General features: G+C 35.4%; 3 protein-coding genes across 3 annotated transcripts; all 3 read left to right on the top strand.

Annotated features, from left to right (window-relative positions):
- The first annotated feature begins 4,388 nt into the window (after positions 1-4,388).
- LOC144563913 (heat shock cognate 70 kDa protein 2-like) lies at positions 4,389-7,338 on the top strand. The gene is made up of 2 exons (XM_078313378.1): positions 4,389-5,512; positions 5,747-7,338. Exons 1-2 carry the CDS (start codon positions 4,444-4,446, stop codon positions 7,336-7,338), a joined length of 2,661 nt encoding a protein of 886 aa, XP_078169504.1. The 5' UTR covers positions 4,389-4,443.
- A 5,482-nt stretch (positions 7,339-12,820) lies between these two features.
- Positions 12,821-14,897, top strand: LOC144557949 (heat shock cognate 70 kDa protein-like). Its single transcript, XM_078306623.1, has 2 exons — positions 12,821-13,034; positions 13,157-14,897. Exons 1-2 carry the CDS (start codon positions 12,821-12,823, stop codon positions 14,788-14,790), a joined length of 1,848 nt encoding a protein of 615 aa, XP_078162749.1. The 3' UTR covers positions 14,791-14,897.
- Positions 14,898-19,687: 4,790 nt separating this feature from the next.
- On the top strand, positions 19,688-21,681 carry LOC144557892 (heat shock cognate 70 kDa protein-like). The gene is made up of 2 exons (XM_078306531.1): positions 19,688-19,901; positions 20,009-21,681. Exons 1-2 carry the CDS (start codon positions 19,688-19,690, stop codon positions 21,664-21,666), a joined length of 1,872 nt encoding a protein of 623 aa, XP_078162657.1. The 3' UTR covers positions 21,667-21,681.
- The last annotated feature ends 352 nt before the right edge of the window (positions 21,682-22,033 follow it).

Genomic DNA, 22,033 nt, shown 5'->3' with positions numbered 1-22,033 from the left:
ATATTAAATACAGAGAGATAAAAAAAAACTAAACAATTCATGAAACTTCACCTAATTTGAAGAATTAAAGTAAAATTGAAGTAAAAGATGCATGGTAAAGAGTATTAGGATAATAGACGATAAAACTGAGAAAATAAACAAATAGATTGATTTCAGTTCATTTCTTCTTAGTTGAATATATTTTCATCTGTCTTGGAGAAGAAACCAGCATAATTATCTATCATCTCCATTTCAGCCTTACTACTGATTCTCTCAAGTCTCAATAAATATTTTTAACTAATTCAAAGGAACAAAGTAGCAGGCTCAGTCCATAAACCAAAACAAAAGACATGGAAAGAAGAAGCAAACAGCCCAACGGCAAAAATATATTTCCATTCAGCCTACTTAAGCTAGCCCTTAGTTTGAACATATATATATGTTGACATATATGCATATAAAGTATAAACAAAGCCAGGCAGTGAGGCAGATGAATGGAGTGCGCACTGACAAGTAACAATGCAGAGGCAGCTGGTTTATAACTTATAAGCTAAGCTCTGGAACTGGAAGCGCAGATGAATGGACCTGCCTTCCGCCTTTTCTATCGTGGGACAAAAAAGGCTGCGCCACTTGGGCCTTTTCTTATTCCAACATAGTCTCATTGGGCTTTCAAATTCCAACCTTTCCTTTTTCTAATTCGACTTTTCTTTATTTTCCTAGCATCCACTAATTGGGCTTTCAATTTTTTGCCATAATTATCCTCTATATATCTGTTGTTAGATATTTTGGATTGAGGTCAAATATCTTTTTAAATATTCCTTTTGGACACTAGGAGTATACATTTTGTCCCCTATATATATTTCTTTTATTGATTGAGGTTATTGTCTCTTTTTAACATTGTAGTTTTATCATTAATTACATGTAGAACATGCTTTTAGTTAAAGATGGAAGCGCGAGGTGAAACTTTGTGTTGTGGTGTGTGTGTGTGTGTGTGTGGAGGATGATAATGAGAGAATTTGAAAAAAATAGGCGATAAGGAGAGATAAGGACTTGTAAGGAGGCTTAATCTTTCAAGCCGAACAAGTGCAGCGAGGAAAAGGAGTTCAACGCGTAACTCTAATGGAGTGCAAACTTTAGACAACACCTAATTGTGTGTGAACTTTAAAGTTAATTCGACGATGAAAAATACAATAACATATGAGGGGAATCAAGTCAATCTACAATTCATAACAGCTAACCAACTAATTAAGGAGATCGGTTTGGATTTTTCGTTTGATGCTAATTTGATAAATTTTGGAGTTTGAAGGTATATTATTGAAGTTATAAAGGAAGTGTATTAGTCTGACTATATACAAAAATTCCAACATTAGCATAGAGCACTTCATTTTACCAATTGCCTATCATAGATAGTGATTTTAAAAAAATTCTAAAAAAAATAGTAAAAAGTTTCAACAAAAATGTAAAATTTGGTCACCAAACACATTTTGATTTGGAGAACATATTGAGCGCTTTTGATCGACTTTTTAGACTTTCAAAGTAAAAAAAAAAAGAATTATAAGCATATGCTCTCATATCGCACACACACACACACACACACACACAGGCTATGGCTAATTTGCTGCCGGCAGCATTTCTGTCGGCGGTGCTGCCTACCAGTCTCTGGTATCTCTCACGATCAACTTGTTCTCCTGCCTCTGCACTTATCTTGGCCTTCACATCAATTGAAGAAACTACATGCCTGCACCCCAACATGCCTGTCTCTGTAAGCAAATCTAGGGCATACTTCCTTTGGGATAGAACAATCCCCTCTGCTTCGCGAGCCACCTCAATCCCAAGGAAGTACCTAAGCTGTCCCAAATCCCTCACCTCAAATTCCTTTCCCAATTTTGCTTTTAACTGTGCAATTTCCCCCTCATCATCCCCGGTAATGATCATATCATCAACATACACAGCCAGCATAGTAATGTAACCACCATGTTGTCGAGAAAACACCGTGTTATCAGCATTGATTTGCTGATAGCCCATGCCTACCAAGCCTTCCTGAACCTATCAAACCAGGCCCGAGGAGATTGCTTCAACCCATAGAGTGACTTCTTGAGTCTACACACCTTACCCATTGTCTGGTTTGTGCCAAACCCTAGTGGATGGTTCCTAGGTATCTCACTGCAAATGAGATATCGGGACGAGTATGTATCAAATAGATCAATCTGCCTACCAGTCTTTGGTATCTCTCATGTGCCAAACCCTGGTGGATGGTTCCTAGGTATCTCATTGCAAATGAGATATCGGGACGAGTATGTATCAAATAGATCAATCTGCATATCAGTCTTTGGTATCTCTCACGATCAACCTGTTCTCCTGCCTCTGCACTTATCTTGGTCTTCACATCAATTAGAGAAACTGCAGACTTGTACCCCAACATGCTTGTCTCAGTGAGGAGATCTAACACATACTTCCTTTGAAACAAAACAATCCCTTCGGGGGCACGGACCACCTCAATACAAGTCGGACAGAAGGCAAAAATCAGGTATTATATTTGCAAAAGTACTGGATTATACTAAATGCGCACAAGTTTGTCCTCTTCAACAGTTAGCAACACAAAATCCCAAATAAGGAGCTAAATTATTATTTAACTTTTAATTATTAATTTATTATTAATATATATATTTTTATTGGTAAAATTCAGAAATAAACAGATTAAAAAAATAGTTAAATTTAGATGAAGAGAAAATAATTTTCCAATTTAGACAAAAAAAAAATCTAAATCTCTTATTTTTTATGGAGAGAGAGTTGACTAGGAGATGGTCAACCTTTCCTTTCTCTCACATGACAAATTAATACATTATCCCGTTTAATTATTATTCCAAGACGAACGCCTTCTGAATCCAAAAGAATAGTAAAGATCTTTGTAAGGTGGGATCCAAAATAAAATTAATGGAGCAGAGGAAAGGGCCTCCTATCGGAATCGACCTGGGCACCGCCTACACACGCATTGCTGTCTTCGACGGCAGCCAGTGGAGAATGATTCCCGATGACCATGGCAACTCTGCCATGCCATCCTACGTGGCTTTCACCCACTCGGGAGTGCTTGTTGGTGAATCTGCCAGAAAGCAGGCTCTACAGAACCCGACCAACACCATTTTTGGTCAGTAGTTTTTTTTTTTTTATATTATTAGTAGACCAGTAGTTTACTTCTCTCTGTTTTCCAGTATTTACCTTTGCATGCATACCATCTCAAGTTTGAGATGCTTTTCAGAACATGACATCAGCACTATTTTTTTTTTTTTTTTTTGAGAAACTTGACAGATTCTTCCAAGAGATCAGCACTTAATTAATCCTCTCTCTCTCACTTTTTTTTTTTTTTTTGTGTGAAAAACCTGGCAGATGCTGCCAAGGTACTTCATCTATTCTATCTCTCTGTTTTTTATTTTAATTTTTTTAGCTTATGGGTAAGGATATGGGATTTGTACAATTTTTCCTTCATGTTGTTGAGTCAGGGTAAGCGCTACTTGCACGCGAAATAGTCAATAATATGTATCTTTCAGCTTTTGTGTTGCACATTATTTTTATTGGGTAGAATTTGAAGCAATTTACTCGGTATTTCTTTTGGCTGGTTGCCTTAGGATGGATATATATATTTTTAATATACCTTTTCTTCTTTGATGAAATCTGGATTTTAAATAAAACATGCCTCACCTTGGAGCCTTATGTTGAAATTGTAAAATAATAACATAACATACAAAATCACAAGTTGTAACTGGAGATTTTTTATTTTTATTTTTTAATCTTAATGCAACAGATGTTGTTCGTTTAATTGGTAGGCGGTACTCTGATCCTTTGGTCCGAAATGACATGAGGCTGTGGCCATTCAAAGTTAGAGCCACTGCAGATGATAGGTTGCTGGTGGATGTATGGCAGAAAAGAAAGTTATTGCATTTCACCCCAGTGGAAATCTGCTCAATGATACTGATACAATTGAAAAAGAATGCTGAGACAAACTTTGGAGCCACAATTGCAGATGCTGTTATAACCGTTCCAGTTCACTTTAACTATGAACAACGGCAAGCAATCAGACAAGCTGGTATGATTGCCGGTATTAATTTCATGCAAATTATTAGTGCTCCAGCAGCTAGTGCTTTGTTCTATGGCATGAAGAGGCTGTTTAAACCCTCCACGTCCTTTGCTGATGTGGCACATTCTGTATTCATATGTGAGCCTGAGGAGTACAACATGCTTATAATTGATGTCGGGGCAGGAAATGTTGATGTCTCTCTAGTCACGGTCAAAGAGGATGTGTGCAAAGTGCGAGCAACTGCAGGAAACATTCACCTCGGTGGATTAGACTTTAACAACACCATGGTCGATCACTTTGTTGACCTGCTCAAAAGAACACGATGTACCGATATTAGCAACAATCCCAGAGCTTTAAGTGAGCTTAGAGTAGTGTCTGAGCGGGCAAAGGTTGCCATGTCCTCTGGTACCGATACGGCACCAATGATGATCAGCATCGGCCCCCAATTTGAGCTTTCCATTAGTACAACAAAGTTCAATGAACTCAACAAGCAGTTGTTTTTAAAGTGCATAGATATAATTGATACGTGCCTTAGAGATGCCAAGATGGGTGCGGATACGGTACATGATGTCATTCTTGCTGGTGGCTCCATGAGGATTCCCATGTTAAAATTTTATATCTGTCAGCATTTCAAAGGCAAGGTGTTAAACATAAGCGAGCACTTGGAAACAGCTACAACATATGGAGCAGCGATTCAAGCATTCTTTTGCAATGTCACTGAGAATAGTCGAGTTGCTCATTTGTCTCTGCTCGATGTTACACCTTTTTCTCTTGGCATACAGTTTATACGGGGGAAGATGGCTGTCTGTGTTCCAAGAAACACAACTATTCCCACCAAAAAGAGAACAATCTTTCATTCTGATAACAACAATACAAAATTCCTCTTCGAGGTTTATGAGGGTGAGCAGATCATTGAGAGCAATTTACTTGGAAAATTTGAGCTCTCTGGAATTCCTATATCGTGTGATTTTAACGTTTTCTTTGAAATACATGTAAATGGTATACTCACGGTTATGGCTGAGGAGATTTCTAGTGGAACAAGGAAAGACATCACCATAATTGATAACATCAACGAGGATTCTCGAAAGCGAGTGTGGGAAGCCTTACTTTACCAACAAAGTGGTACTTTCAGCAAGTGGGACCTAATAAGAGACAAACGGAATCTAGCAAAGCTCCTGAGCATGGATAAAGAAAGATCTGAGAAGATCAACGGGCAGTCCAGTAAACAGTACGTAAAGCCGGAAGAATATGCTATTGGGAACAAATCTGCTCCTGCCATCGGGATCGATCTCGGTACCACCTACTCATGTGTGGCCGTGTGGCAGAACAACCGTGTGGAGATCATTGTCAATGACCAGGGCAACCGTACCACTCCATCATGCGTCGCTTTCACTGAGAACGAGAGGCTTGTGGGGGATGCTGCCAAGAACCAGACTGACATGAACCCGACCAATACTGTTTTTGGTACTTTTCTAATTCCGAACTGTGTTGATATTCTCAATACCTTATTTGGTCATTTTGTTTGATGTTTTCAGTTCTGGTTGAGTGGTAATAGGATATAGAAAACTATATCTAAAATCTCTCATGATAGATACCCCAACTAATGTAGATGAATTTTTCTTTCAATTGCTATATATTTTCTTTCTTTTATTTTCACTTATGTAGAAAATTTTAACTGCTCTAATATATAATTACCAGCTGTTAAGCGTTTGGTCGGAAGACGCTTCTCTGATACTTGCGTCCAAAATGATATTAAGCAATGGCCCTTCAAGGTGGTTGCGGGACCTAATGACAGGCCTAAAATTGTCGTCAACTACCGAGGTGAGGAGAAACTATTTTATGCCGAGGAAATATCATCAATGATTCTTGTGAAGATGGAGGAGGTTGCAGAGACCTTCCTCGACTGCACCATAAAAAAGGCAGTCATCACGGTTCCTGCATACTTCAATGATTCCCAACGCCGATCCACCAAAGATGCCGGTGCCATTGCTGGCTTCAATGTCATGCGCATCATGGATGAGCCCACAGCAGCCGCAGTTGCTTATGGATTTGATAAGATAGCTGATGAGAACACCAATGGGAAAAATGTGCTTATTTTTTATCTTGGTGGTGGCACTTTTGACGTTGCCCTGTTATTCGTCAGATGTGGTAAATTTGAGGTGAAGGGCACTGCTGGAGACACTCATCTGGGTGGCGAGGACTTTGATGACCGCCTAGTTGACCATTGTCTCAGAGAGTTCAAGAGAAAGTATAATAAAGACATCACCGAAAATGTGAGGGCTCTTCGAAGGCTGAGGACAGCTTGCGAGCGAGCAAAAAGAACTCTGTCTTTTTCATCCCAGACGGCAATTGAAGTTGATTATCTCTATGATGGCATTGATTTCAGTACTCGAATTAGCCAAGCTCGATTTGAAGAGCTTAATATAGATCTATTCACAAGATGCACGAACCTTATCGATAAGTGCTTGAGTGATGCCAAGATAGAGAAGAGAATGGTCGATATTGTGGTATTGGTCGGAGGATCTACCAGGATCCCCAAGGTACAAGAACTGCTGCATGATTTCTTCGGAGGAAAGGAACTCTGTAAGGGCATCAATCCAGATGAAGCTGTAGCTTACGGTGCTGCTATTCAGGCAGCCAAGTTAGACGGGCAAGGTGGTAAGGAGGTGCAAAATTTAGTTCTTGTTGATGTTACTCCTCTGTCTTTAGGGGTGGAGACTCAAGGGGGCAAGATGACGGTTGTGGTCCCAAGAAATACCCCGACACCGACAAAAAAAAAGTATCTTCTTACCACAGTTAAGGATAACCAAGCTAAAGCATCACTAGCTATATATGAGGGTGAGAGAGCCGAAACCAAGCATAACAATTTGCTAGGCAAATTTATGCTTTACGGCATTGACCCCGCACCAAAAGCTGTACCCAAAATTGATGTATGGTTTGAGATCGATGCCGATGGTATATTGAATGTGTCCACACAAGATCGATCGAGCGGTCGTAAGAATAACATCATGATTAACAACGAAGGAGGAAGGTTGAGCATCGAAGATATTGAGAAGATGATGCAAGATGCTGACAAGTACAAGGCCGAGGATGAGGAGTACAGAAAAAAGCATGACGCATGGAACTTGCTTGAGAGATATTCGTATGAAATGAGGAGCTATTTACAAACCTATCAGGATGCAATCGATAAGACCATTAGCTGGGTCGAACAGAATCCACTGCCGGAGGTGTGGGAATCTGAATCTAAGATGAATGAGCTAAAGAGAATTTGCAAACCAATTGACAAATAGGTATATATATGTTTCGTTTTTTCTTGTGAGAAAATCAATCTGCTATGTATGGTGCCGTTTTTCTTTTCTTTTCTTTCATATATTTTCCCATGCATGTATGTGCTCTTAATTAATTAAATTATTTGTAAAAAGTTGTTCCCCTGAATTCCGATTCTGTTTGGTCGTTCTGACTTCTGAATGATGTTTACTGTATATAGACTAACGTGTATTGCTATATACAGTGAACATAAGCTTATTTTTTTTGGATCCGTATCAGCATATTATTCGTAATTAAATATATTATTTGTATAAATAAATTATCCATGCTTGCATTCACTGTGTATTCACAAAAATGATGCATTGGTAGTACCAGGTTTTGATCATGCTAATACGTTTATTTACCACGACCTTAATTCATGTAAAAGCAAAATTGAAAAGTGATAAAATAATATATACCACATCTAACGGTTTAATTTTGGCATACAAATTTTAAAAATTTGTTATTAGAAAATAAAAAAATAGAAGCATGAGAAGACAAAAAAATGAAGGCATTTGAACTGTATACACGTGTGTGAAAGAAACTATTTACCAGATAATTTTTAGCAATCAGTAGGTGAAAGAAGAAGTGAATTAATATTGTGACTACTTAATTTAATATAAATAAAATCTAAAACATATACATATTATAAGTATATGCATCTCTACACATTAAATAACAATTGAATTTTAAGTTTCAAAATATAAAAAAATAAATAAATTTGTGACATTTTATAACACAAAATTTTATGCTATTGGAAATGCTCTAATTAATCTTATTTCCGAATGAAAGTTGGATAAGCGAAGCGATGGTGTCTTTCAGTCTTACTCTGCATCACGAAAAGATATTGGAAAGACACCATCCATAACAGTTGTTCCATTAATATTGTTGCCAGTACTAATGTTAATTAAGAAAAGGGAGAATTTCATGTATACCCCTCAAAAACTTCAATATTACGAATTCCCCCTCAAAAGTTTTTAATATCATATTTACCTTTCAAAATTACAAAAACTCACATATTTACCCATTTCATCAATAAAATATATTTAATATATTTAAAATAATTAAATAATAATATTTCATACTCTAAAATTTACTTTGGACCATTCTACCCTTCTTTTCTCATTCTTCTTCTCCAAGTGTCCGCTAATTGCTCCAACCAAATTTTCTTCTCTACATCTTATTCAAGAACTTGTCAACCAAGAGTCTACCTTGCTATCTCTTTTGCTTGATTACTTGTTCCCACTTTCAACTCATATTACGCTCTCCCCTCAATAATCTCTCACTTCCCTTCCCCCAATAATTCTATGCCATGGTTGACCAAGATGCAATTCTAAAAACTCTAAGACATCTATTTAATTTCTTATTGTAATTAATTGTATTTAATTTTGCTTTATTACCTTTGTAAATAACATTTTCTTATCAATGAAATTGTCGGTGAGCCAATACTCACTGACCTTCAAAAAAAGAAAACAAAAAAGACATCTATTTAATTTCTTCCGAATCACGAGCCAGAATCTGATCGCTCAGCTCAGCTCCCAATTCGTTCATGGCTCCCAGCCCTCTTTTGTCAAAGAATAAGAAAAAAGATATATGATATCCAACCATATTAAACGAATTGAAATGAATTGGCCAAAATTCATATTTGAAATGCCAGTGGTTACCAATCTGGAGACAGAGCCTGCATCTTCGCAACCTGCTCTTTTTTTTTCCGATATGGAAGCCTTTAGGCTGATACATAGAGATTACACTGGTAAAAAAAAGCAGACAGTATAAAAACTATCTTAAGCATTCCAACTATTTTGACATTCAATTCCAATGCTTCTCTTGATTACAATTGGAGCTCATTATTTAAAAATAGAGTATGTCGACCCTGTGCAACCTATTGTTGTTACTAATAGGAAAGAAAGCATTGTCACCCTTCTGCATAATTTTCTTTGCTGCGTACAGGTTAAGAAGAATCAAAAAGGAAGAATGAGATATGAAGGGTATAATTGTCTGAATTGAATTTTAGAATCTTCAATATTATATTTAATAACTTTTAGATATATTTAATATATATATATTTTATTGATGAAATGGGTAAATATGTGAGTTTTTGTAATTTTGAAGGGTAAATATGATGTTACAAATTTTTGAAGTTTTTGAGGGGTATACGTGAAATTCCCCTTTAAGAAAAAATATAACATATTATATTATAGAAATTAATTAGAGATTGAGATTAATTTATAGAGTAATTATATGAGTAATTATATTGTCCCCCAGTTTTAGTCCCCCGATCTCTAACAACTAATTAGTTAACTATTAACTGTCTTTAATTAACCGTATTTTTTATCAACAAAAACTTCTAAATTTGCTCTCCTAAACTCTCATCTTCATCTTCTCTATCTTCTCTTCTCTCTCCATGTGAGCTCTCAAATTCAGATTGCAAGTATTTGGAATATGAACTCTCCTCTTCATCTTCTCTTCTCTCTCCGCTCCAAACCCCAGCTCAAGACCATCTCTTTAGATCTAGGCATCTCTCCTAAATAACTATTGATCAAATCCCGCCTAGCTTCATGCGGAACCCTAAAAAATAGCTACAGATCTTATAAACTACTCTTCATCGTATAAGCTACATATCTTAAAAACTATAAGGGTTCAAGATGAGGTCGAGATGCAAAGGTGCAACGCCAGGTCACTTCGTATCAACTTTTAATTTTATCACTTCCTTGCTTAATTGGGAAAATGAAAATTGGAATTTCCTTTAATCTATTCGCCGGTTACTAATGAATGGTATTCAAAATTGAATATATATATTAAAAATTTACTAAATGGGTCAAACCTCCTTTCACATGTTGAATTGATGACCGGCTTTGTACTAAAACACTACAATATTAAGCCTAATTAATTTTTCATGCCTAACAAACTGTGTTTGCTCTCTTTCACACAAGATCTTTTCCGATGAACAAATCCTAAGGCCAGATAGGCTTGGTACGTGCTAACCGGGTTGAGAAGACCAGCAAGGCTTTTGCTCGTTTAGTTTGCACCTAGTAAGTGTTCGACACAATGCCTCAGACAGTAAGTTACCTAGGACGTGTTCGATTCAATTCCTCACTGAGTAAGTATGAATACAAGACATTTTAAAAAATAATACTTGACATTTTAGAGATGAGTACTTGAGGTATGAATACTTGCTTGACGAGAGATGAATACTTTCACGCTTAAGTATGAATACTAAGTGTTTTAGATATCAATAAATCATATAAAGTGTATATAAAAAGAATAATAACACAAATGAGTGGATATGAATATTTCATGTCTTAACTGTTGGTAAACATATGCATCACAGTAACACTAAAATTTGACCAAGTAAATATGAATATTTCATGTCTTAAAAATTGATAAAACATATAGATCACAGTAACAACAAAATTTGATCAAGTAGATATGAATATTTGTTGTCTTAACTATTGTTACTTACTGTTTCATATATTAATTGTTTGAATATTGTCAATTTAAAAAACTTTTAAATTAAGATACTTTACAATGTAACAATTCATACTTCAGTTAGTAGTATGAATACTTTTCTCGGATCAATATGTTCAAGCACCAAACAAATTAATTGATTCAAGCTGATTTACAACATAACAATTAACACTTCAATGTGTAAGTATGAATACTTGATACGTTATATATATTTTTTTAGAAATACAAATGTCATATGTAAAGAATTCATACTTCACTTATAAGTATGAATACTTTATTAAGTATCTATCAATACATTCAAGCACCAAATAAATCAACTGATTAACTGATTTAAGTTACTTTACACTATAGCAGTTCACACTTCAATGCGTAAGATATGAATACTTTATTTGTTAGATATGAATACTTCTTGAAAGAGGTGGGGTGAGAGAGATGAATCTGACAATGAATTTTGAATTGTACAAATTATTCCGAACATGTATGAATACTTCGTAATCGTCAGTATGAATACTTCTTGGAAGAGGTGCGGTGAGAGAGATGAATCTGACTTTGAATTTTGAATTATATAAATTATTTCAAACATGTATGAATACTTCGTAATCGTCAGTATGAATACTTCATTTGTTTAGATATGAATACTTCTTTATTTAGATATAAATAATATATAGATTCGCTATAGTGGTCTCCAATTTTGGCAAATATCGCTTTCAGACGGTTGCGGTCTCCAATCCAGGCTGTCACAAGACGTCAGCGGTACCCCTGGTTGTTACTGGTCCCCTCCAGCTTGTGTTTACATATGACGAATGGATCTAATAATAAGTATGAATACTATAAATTCGTAGGTATGAATACTATACGTTTTGACTATTAATAAAATAACATTAATCTTGCTCTTTGGTGATAGTTAGCACGTTTTAACTAGTTTTAACTCTTTGGTGATAGTTAGCACGTTTTACTATACGTTTTGAAATTGTCGGTGAGCCAATACTCACTGACCTTAAAAAAAAAAAAAGACATCTATTTAATTTCTTCCGAATCACGAGCCAGAATCTGATTGCTCAGCTCAGCTCCCAATTCGTTCATGGCTCCCAGCCCTCTTTTGTCAAAGAATAAGAAAAAAGATATATGATATCCAACCATATTAAACGAATTGAAATGTATTGGCCAAAATTCATATTTGAAATGCCAGTGGTTACCAATCCGGAGACAGAGCCTGCATCTTCGCAGCCTACTCTTTTTTTTTTTTTTCCGATATGGAAGCCTTTAGGCTGATACATAGAGATCACACTGGTAAAAAAAAAACAGACAATATAAAAACTATCTTAAGCATTCCAACTATTTTGACATTCAATTCCAGTGCTTCTCTTGATTACAATTGGAGTTCATTATTTAAAAATAGAGTATGTCGACCCTGTGCAGCCTATTGTTGTTACTAATAGGAAAGAAAGCAATGTCACCCCTTCTGCATAATTTTCTTTGCTGCGTACAGGTTAAGAAGAATCAAAGAGGAAGAATGAGATATGAAGGGTATAATTGTCTGAATTGAATTTTAGAATCTTCAATATTATATTTAATAACTTTTAGATATATTTAATATATATATATTTTATTGATGAAATGGGTAAATATGTGAGTTTTTGTAATTTTGAAGGGTAAATATGATGTTACAAATTTTTGAAGTTTTTGAGGGGTATACGTGAAATTCCCCTTTAAGAAAAAAGATAACATATTATATTATAGAAATTAATTAGAGATTGAGATTAATTTATATATAATGAAATTCTGGGGAAATTCATGAACCATTGACTTGACTTGTATATTAAGCACATAGGACATAAAGTCTGATAAGAAGAGGAGCCAGGAGGGACTTGGTCCAAATAGTTGACCCCGCACCAAATTATTTATTTCACTTAAAAATTGATGAACTCCTCGTGTCTTAGAATAAGTTTTTGAATTTTGACAGACGGAAGCAATCAGCTTGTAGCTAGCATCTCCGCAATGGCATCAAGCAAGAAGCCACAAGCAATTGGGATCGATCTCGGTACAACTTACTCATGCGTTGGAGCCTGGCACCAGGGGCGAGTGGAGATTATTGCAAACGACCAAGGCAACCGTACAACCCCATCATGTGTTGCGTTTACGCCTGACAAGCGGCTGATAGGTGAAGCTGCCAAGAACCAGGTTGACAGCAACCCCATCAACACCATATTTGGTCAGTCCTCTCCTTTTCCCAATTAATTACTGTTTCATCTGATGATCAGCATATATATTATATATATTAACTTGTTCTTTCTCTTTCTTTAATTTAATTAAATATATCATTTTTCGAGACAGACGTGAAGCGTTTGATCGGTAGGCGCTTCTCCGACCCAACTGTCCAGAGTGACAGAATGCTATGGCCATTTAATGTAATTAAAGGTGTTAGTGATAAACCAAAGATTATAGTCCAGTACAAAGGAGAGGAGAAACAGTTCCTGCCAGAGCAATTATCTGCTATGATCCTTGAAAATATGAAGAAGACCGCAGAGAACTTCCTTGAGTGCAGTGTTCAGAACGCGGTGGTCACTGTCCCTGCCTACTTCAATGACTCCCAAAGACGGGCCACAATGGCTGCAGGTGAGATCGTAGGGTTAAAGGTGTTGCGCATCATGGATGAACCCACCGCTGCTGCAGTGGCTTACGGTTTCGAGAAACTGACTTATGTACTTGAAGAGAAGTATGTCCTGGTTTTTGACCTTGGTGGTGGCACCTTCGATGTCTCGGTGCTCAACATCAAGCAAGGCGTGTTCAAGGTCAAGGCAACCGCGGGAGACACTCACCTTGGTGGTGAGGACTTCGACAACCGTTTGTTGACCCACTTCATCCAGGAGATCAAAAGGAAGAACAAGAAGGACATCAGTGACAACCCAAGGAGCATTAGGAGGTTGCGATCTGCCTGCGAGCGAGCTAAAAGGACTCTTTCCTTTGCCGCGTCGACAACTGTGGAGGTCGCTGGCCTCTATGAAGGCATTGATTTTAGTTCGCACATCACCCAGGCTCGGTTCGAGGAGCTCAATATGGATCTCTTCAACAGGTGCATGGGACTCGTGACCAAGTGCCTGGAGGATGCTCACATGGACAAGACTGCCATCGACATAGTGGTGCTTGTCGGGGGCTCTACACGAATTCCAACAGTTCAGCAAATGTTAAAAGAGCTCTTTGATGGAAAGGAGCTTTGCAAAAGCATTAACCCTGATGAGGCTGTCGCATATGGTGCCACCGTCCAAGCTGCAAAGTTGAGCGGTCTGGGAAACAGAGAGGTCGAAGAGTTGGTGCTGTTAGACGTGACTCCACTCTCACTTGGCATAGAAATTGTGGGAGGCATAATGTCCGTCGTGGTTCCAAGGAACACGACAATACCAACAAAGAAGGAGAAGGAGTTTACAACTGCCGCTGACAACCAGACTACTGTCAACTGTGTTGTGTTTGAAGGTGAGAGAGCCCAGACCAAGGATAATTATCTCCTTGGCAAATTCACCCTTACGGGAATCACTCCGGCTCCAAGAGGCGAGGCCACGCTTGATGTGTGCTTCGAAATAGATGCCAATGGCATACTGACTGTGTCAGAGCAAGACAGAAGTAGCGGACATAAGCAGAAGATGACGGTGACCAACGAAGAGGCAAGGCTAAGCGAGGAGGAGATCGAGAAAATAATTCAGGATGCCGAAAGGTACAGGGCCCACGATGAGGAGTGTCGTAGAAAGTATGAAGCCAAAAACTCACTGGAGAGATATGCTTACCGTATGAATAATGTCATGAAAAATATAAGCATCACCGATACTTTACCATTGGCGACGAAGATGGTGATCAAAGATGTGATACAGGAGATGTTAAGTTGGGTTGAGGATAACCCATTTCCAGATGTGGCCGAGTCTGAATCAAGGATGGAGGAACTAAAGACTATTTGTGCTCCAATTGATCATATGTAAATTTATTACAAGGTCTACATATATAATTAAGATTTGTTGTCAATTTGCAATCAATTTTCTTATTATGCTGTACTGCAAAATATTTACAACTTTTTTTGCTTTTGTGTCTTGGCTTTGATGGAACTAGAAGTTCATATCTATTTTTTCTAAAGGTTAATTAGTTGGCTTTAGCCACTAAAAAATGAATTAATAAAGAAAAACTACATTTACAGAATTCTAAATTTTGACATCATTGCTTCAATTGAATTAATTAATGACGTCACATGTAAATGACAGGGACTAATTACAAATTTACCAATTGTTTTATTGTTAGATTTCTGTTGTTCAAGTTTTCTAAAACAATTTTTTTATTAAATGAACACAGATTCATTTGTATCTTAATTAACACTATAAGCTTTGTCGTCAAATTACCAATGAATTTTCTCTAAGAGAATATACCGTAGTAATGCACAAATGTTCGCAGTGCACGGTTATTTAATTTCTGATACATGATAAAGGTATTACACTTGAATTTTAATCATATATAAATATATAATTGATTATTCAGGTTTTAAGCTCGTTTTAGGATTTTAAATTTAGATTTCGACTTATGATTTGGGTAAAAGTATATATATATATATATATATATATAGAGGTTCGCTACTCTACTTACATAAGCATATACCCTCATATACTTATAACTCATTTTTTCATTTTGAAAATGCAAAAAGTCGATCTGAACCGTTAGATCTCTATATTGAAATGTGATTGGAGACCAAATTTTATATTTTTCTGAATTTTTTTACTATTTATTAAGCCATTTTGAAAATCGCTGATCCAACGGTAGCTTAACAAAACAGTAAAATCAGAAGCCACCGTTGGATCAGCGATTTTCAAAGTGACTTAATAAATAGTAAAAAAATTCAGAAAAATGCAAAATTTGGTCTCCAAGCACATTTCAGCACATATTAATTATATTGTTAATTCAAAAATCATCTATGGTTATCATTAAGAAGATTAAAAGAATACACAAATATGCGAGTATCCGCAATGGTGAAAAATGACTTGCCGAGGTTAAACTGACATAAATTGTTATTCTTCAAGATATCACTATTACTGACGAAATATCTGCAAACCGACATTTTTAAACATTTACCTCACGGATATAAATTCTTGAAGTATATATTAAACAAAATAACTAGGATAAATTTCGCTGTAGGTCACTAAACTTTGTTATTTGTCACGAATTGGTCACTCAAGTTTGATTTGTCCCTTTTGAGTCACTCAATTTTGTTATTTGTCCCAATCAAGTCCCTCTATTTTTTCCATTCAAAATTTTAACGGAATATGCTAATTCTGTTAGTATTTTGGATGGAATATACTCATTCCGTTAATATTTTGGATGGAATGAGTATATTCCGTTAATTTTTTGGACGGAATAGGAATATTATGTTAAAATTTTGGATGAAAAAGTATAGAGGGACTTAATTGGGACAAATAACAAAGTTGAGTGACTCAAAAGGAATAAATCAAACTTGAGTGACCAATTCGTGACAAATAACAAAGTTTAGTGACCTACAGCGAAATTTACTCAAATAACTATTGAAGGGGACATCGCTTCCCTTAAGTCAGATAGGCGAAATAATATGAAATGTCCTCTGTTTCAGGAAACAAATTAAATACTCATCTTTTAAATTTATTAACAAAATCTTATAAGATCCAAAATCGAAATTTTCCTTTATTCTCGTTCTCTTTTCCTCTTTTCATTGCACCATTACTACAAAGAAGGAGATTACATTTACATCTGGACAATTTTATAAAATACATTTCATTTTAAAAAGTTAAGACAAAAATATCCTTCTTTCAAATGTTGAGAGAAAATGCCCTTGTATGTGCATATTTTCTCTCCCATTCCTTGATAAATAAAATTCTGGAATTTAATACTCATTTAATTTTGCGGCAATAAATACTCAATTTTCTAATTCTACATACAAATTAATATTTTTCAAAATTTTCATTTCCTGTATTTTAATTTTGTATTTTAAATATCTATAAATTAAGTATAAAAACAAAAAATTTGTAATTTTTAATTCAAGTTACAATACTATAATATTATTAGAATTGAAATTAATTGATTTGGATAATTCAAACTTTTTAATATTTAAACTTGTAAATGTAAATTTTAAATTTTTATAATTGAAAATTTGGCATTTATTCATTTCAAATGTTCATGATTGATAATGTCGAATGTTATATCATTTCTAATGTTCGAAAATTCTCTTATGGAACTTTTAGTATTTTGTAATTCATTTTTTTTTACAAATTTAGTTTATTTATATATAAATATGTGTGTGTGTGTATAATATTTCCATAAATTACACTTATGTTTGCTCTGTTAGAGTCTGCAAAAACAATATCTAGTTTGATAATTCAATTAAAAATAGGATTAAGCTAATGGTGAAATAATGAAATCAAAAGATCAAAATTTAAATTTATAAAAACTTGAAATTTTATATTTGAACATATCATTTTGTACTTCTCAATTTTAGGATTTAGTATTAACTTTATTATATAATTATTAATTTGCATAAAAGTAACTTGAGAAAAAAAATTATGAAAGAACTGAATAATTAAAGTTTTCTACTCTAAAAATATATAATTATAAAGATTACAACAAAATTAATCATCAGGATTATGTTAAAATTGTACTGGAAGACAAAAAGAGGAAATGGAAGGAAGGGAAAATATAAATCCAGAAGGATATTTGGTCAAAAAAAATTTAAGAGGAGGATATTTTATTTTGAGGAGGGTTCAAATGCCTCTATTTTTTGTGTCTCTATCATGCCTCTATTTTTAAAAACTTTAATAACTCAAAATTTAAATCTTAAAATTCAAAATAAAACCGTTGGATATGAACTATATCATTTTATCTATGCACATGTAAAAAATTATGGCATTTCAACTTTGTTTTGATTGTCATCTTGAGCTTGTAAAAATGTATACAAATGTGGATAATTTCTAGACGTTGATTTTTCAACTTATTGATTCATATAAAAGCAAAATCAAAATGTGATAATTTTTTATGGGCACATAGAGAAAATAACATAGATTACATCTAACGGTTTTATTTTGACATTTAAGTTTTAAACTTTGAGTCATTTAAGTTTTTAAAAATGGAGGCATGATGGAGACAAAAAATGAAAGCATTTGAACCCTCCTCTTTTATTTTTAACTTTTCAAAGAAGTACATTTTTTAAATTCTATAGGTAGTTAATACTTAATACTAGAGTTTTAAATATAGTTTATCGTGTCATAGCGGAATGGCTAATAAAAAGGGCACTATATATGTTTATATAACGTCTCTATAACGCGAAATAGTGTCACAACTTTTATAATTCAAAACTGCTATAGCGCAGTATTTATAACCTTACTTAATAATCAAAACTGATCTCCTTTTTCGGAGAACCTTTGAGTCTGAAAAAGAAGATCAGTTTCGAATATTAAAGTATTTTCGGAGAACCTTAATTTGACAAATTTTCTTCTTCCGTGTAAGTATTTTCCTATCTATTTTATTTTCGAATATTAAAGTTGATCGGACGGCAGTCAACTCATGGTCATTAAACTCTATTGGTGAGCATAATAGGCTAGCTTTACTCCTATGAGAGTTTAAACTTAGGTCACCCAAGAATATTTTATTAGTAAATTCGAAGGACTATTTTGTTTGATGTTTTCAAACATCCGAGAATTTGATAAATTTTCCCTCGGATAGGTGTCAGAATAGAAATGCATAAATTTTATTTTTACTGATTTTCCGGAAATAAACAAGCATTTGCATTTATTGTTATTAATTTATGCAAATACGTATAGAACTGATCGTTTTTTTTATTTTTTTATTTAAGGTTAGTTGATGATTGTCCCAACAATTTCATTAAATCAAAGAAACTATTTATAACAATCTAGGCAGGTGAATGAATAGTGAAATATATAACAATAAAAATACAAATAAATTGCGTTAATTATACAACCACTTAATTAAATATAAAATAAAAACTAAAGTGATAAATTCTACGTCTATGCATTTCTGCAAAATATAAATAACAAAATAAGTTTGTGATATTTTATAACACAAAAATTTATTGTATTGAAATTCTCTAATTAATTCTATTTCATAAAGAAAGTTGGATAAACAAAGATATATTTGAAATCTTATCATTTTTTATTGACGGTGTCTTTCAGTCTTCTCCATAAAAGACATTGGAAATTACAGAAATGAGCGGCCAAAAATTTGCAAAGGAATACTAGCAGTCCTTTCGTTATGTAATTGCTATAATGTTTAAAAAAAAATCGGCTTAATTAGTGTAGTGGAATGATTTATTATTTTTTTTTTTTATGGAGATATACATATTCAATTCTCGGAAAAAGAATAACAAACCCTTTAATAAAAAAAACAATTAATGTTAAAGAAGAAAGAAGATAACATATTATATTATATAAATTAGAGATCTTCATATTAATTTATATATAATGAAATTGTGGGGAATTCCTGAACCATCGACTTATATTGACTTGTAAATTAAGCACAGGAAATAACCTCTGTCCTCTGAGAAGGACGGGAGGGACTTGGTCCAAATGGTTGACACCGCACCAATTTATCTATTTCAATAATAGAATGAATTAATTATAAAAAGATAGATAAATGGAATAACATATTGGCAAAACTATTTAAGACGCACGACTCGGGCATAAAATATAATTGCACTTCTTATTTAATATTCCCTCTTACCAAGTACCAAAATTAACTAATTGGTAAGCCTGGTCCCTTAATATTCTTTCATTTAAAATTTGGTGAACTTCTCATGCATGTCTGATTATAATAAGTTTTGACAAACGCAAACAATCAGTTTGAAGCATCTGAGCAATGGCATCAAGCAAGGAGGTACCGGCAATCGGGATTGATCTAGGCACGACATACTCATGCGTTGCAGTCTGGTATCACGGGCACGTGGAGATCATTGCGAACGACCAAGGAAACCGTACAACCCCATCATGTGTTGCGTTCACGGCTGACCAGAGACTGATAGGTGACGCAGCCAAGAACCAGGCCGACATCAACCCCACCAACACCATATTCGGTCAGTACTTATTTCAGTCATGAACTTGTTGATCTGATCGGGCATATCAACTTGTTCTTTCTTTAGTTGAAACAACATTTTCTAATACATATCATTCTTTGAGACAGACATGAAGCGTTTGATTGGTAGGCGCTTCTCCGACCCAACTGTCCAGAGTGACAAAAAGCTATGGCCGTTTACTGTCATTCAAGGCGTTGGTGATAAACCAGAGATTGTAGTCAAGTACAAAGGGGAGGAGAAACAGTTCCTGCCTGAGCAATTATCTGCTATGATCCTAGAAAAAATGAAGGAGATTGCAGAGAACTTCCTCGAATGCAGTGTCCAGAATGCGGTGGTCACTGTCCCTGCCTACTTCAATGACTCCCAAAGACGGGCTACGAAGGGTGCTGCTGAGATCGCAGGGCTAAAAGTGATGCGCTTCATGGATGAACCCACTGCTGCTGCAGTAGCTTATGGTTTTGACAAATTGACTTATGTACTTGAAGAGAAAGAGAAAGATGTTCTTGTTTTCGACCTTGGCGGAGGCACCTTCGATGTCTCCATACTCAACATCAAGCATGGTGTGTTCAAGGTCAAGGCAACCGCTGGAGACACTCACCTTGGTGGAGAGGACTTTGACAACCGTTTGTTGAACCACTTCCTCCAGGAGATCAAAAGGAAGATGATGAAGGACATCAGTGACAACCCGAGGAGCATTAGGAGGTTGCGATCTGCCTGCGAGCGAGCTAAAAGGACTCTCTCCTTTGCAGTCTCAACAACTGTGGAGGTTGCTGGCCTCTACGATGGCATTGATTTCAGTTCGAACATCACCCAGGCTCGGTTCGAGGATCTCAATATGGATCTCTTTAAAAGGTGCATGGAACTTGTGACCAAGTGTCTAGAGGATGCTCGTATGGACAAGACTGCCATCGACATAGTTGTGCTTGTTGGTGGTTCTACACGAATCCCGGTGGTTCAACAAATGTTGAAAGAGCTCTTTGATGGAAAGGAGCTTTGCAAAAGCATTAATCCCGATGAGGCCGTGGCATATGGGGCAGCACTACAAGCTGCAAAACTAAGCGGTCACGGTGAGAAGGAGATTCTTGACCTTGTTATTGTTGATGTTACGCCTCTGTCTCTGGGTATAGAGACCCAAGGAGGAGTAATGACTACCTTAATACCAAGAAATACTACAATACCCACTGAAAAGAACAAATATTTTTCTACCAGTTGTGATAACCAATCTAGTGTTCTCGTCAAAGTCTTCGAAGGCGAGAGATCTAGAACCAACGACAACTACCTTCTAGGCATGTTTAAGCTCTCAGGAATTCCTCCTGCCCCAAAAATGGAACCAAAAATTAATGTCTGCTTTGAGATCGATGCAAATGGGATTCTAAATGTCACAGCAGAAGATATAGGATCTGGCCAACAAAGCAAGATCACTGTGACCAATGATGAAGGCCGGCTAAGTGAGGTGAAAATCAAGAAGATCATCGAGGATGCTGAGACATTCAGGGTTGAGGATTTGGAGTACAAGAAGAAGGTCGATGCTCGTAATGCACTGGAGAAATATGCATATAATATGAGGAATAGTATGAGAGACAGTAAAATTGCTTCAAAACTAAACTCTGCAAATAAGAACGCAATAGATGGTGCAACTATGCAAGCTATAGATTGGGTGGAGAATAATCTTCTTCCTGACCCTGCCGAGTCGGAGGCCAAACTGAGAGAACTGATGGGCATTTGCGAACCAATTATAGCAAAGATCTACCAGGAGAGTCCTTAAGATGTAAATATATATGAAAAATTGGTTGCATCTTCACTTTTCTTTTCTTTTGGTGAAACAAGTGACACTGTTTTGTTTGCTTCATCTTAGAAGAGAATGTGGATACGTACTGAGCTTTTGTTTAATGAGCTAGGTTCTTTCCTTAATTGTTTTTTATATAAGTGTGAGTTTCTTTGTTGGGCTCAAATATCGTTAGCTCAAATGGTTTCAGTTTTAGTTGGATTGGACTGTTATTTATTGTGTTATTGTACAATCTAATGTTTTATTAGATACTCTGCATGTGTTCAAACTTCAAAGTTAAATTGTCACACACAAAAAAGATGCCTAATTGATCACAGAGAATTATTATCAATTTATCATCATCATC

The sequence above is a fragment of the Carex rostrata genome, chromosome 1 (genome assembly GCF_964058835.1).
Source record: "Carex rostrata chromosome 1, lpCarRost1.2, whole genome shotgun sequence".
In the NCBI taxonomy this organism is placed as follows: domain Eukaryota; kingdom Viridiplantae; phylum Streptophyta; class Magnoliopsida; order Poales; family Cyperaceae; genus Carex; species Carex rostrata.
The sequence above is the reverse complement of the archived record's forward strand: the minus strand, read 5'-3'. Positions and strand labels throughout refer to the sequence as shown.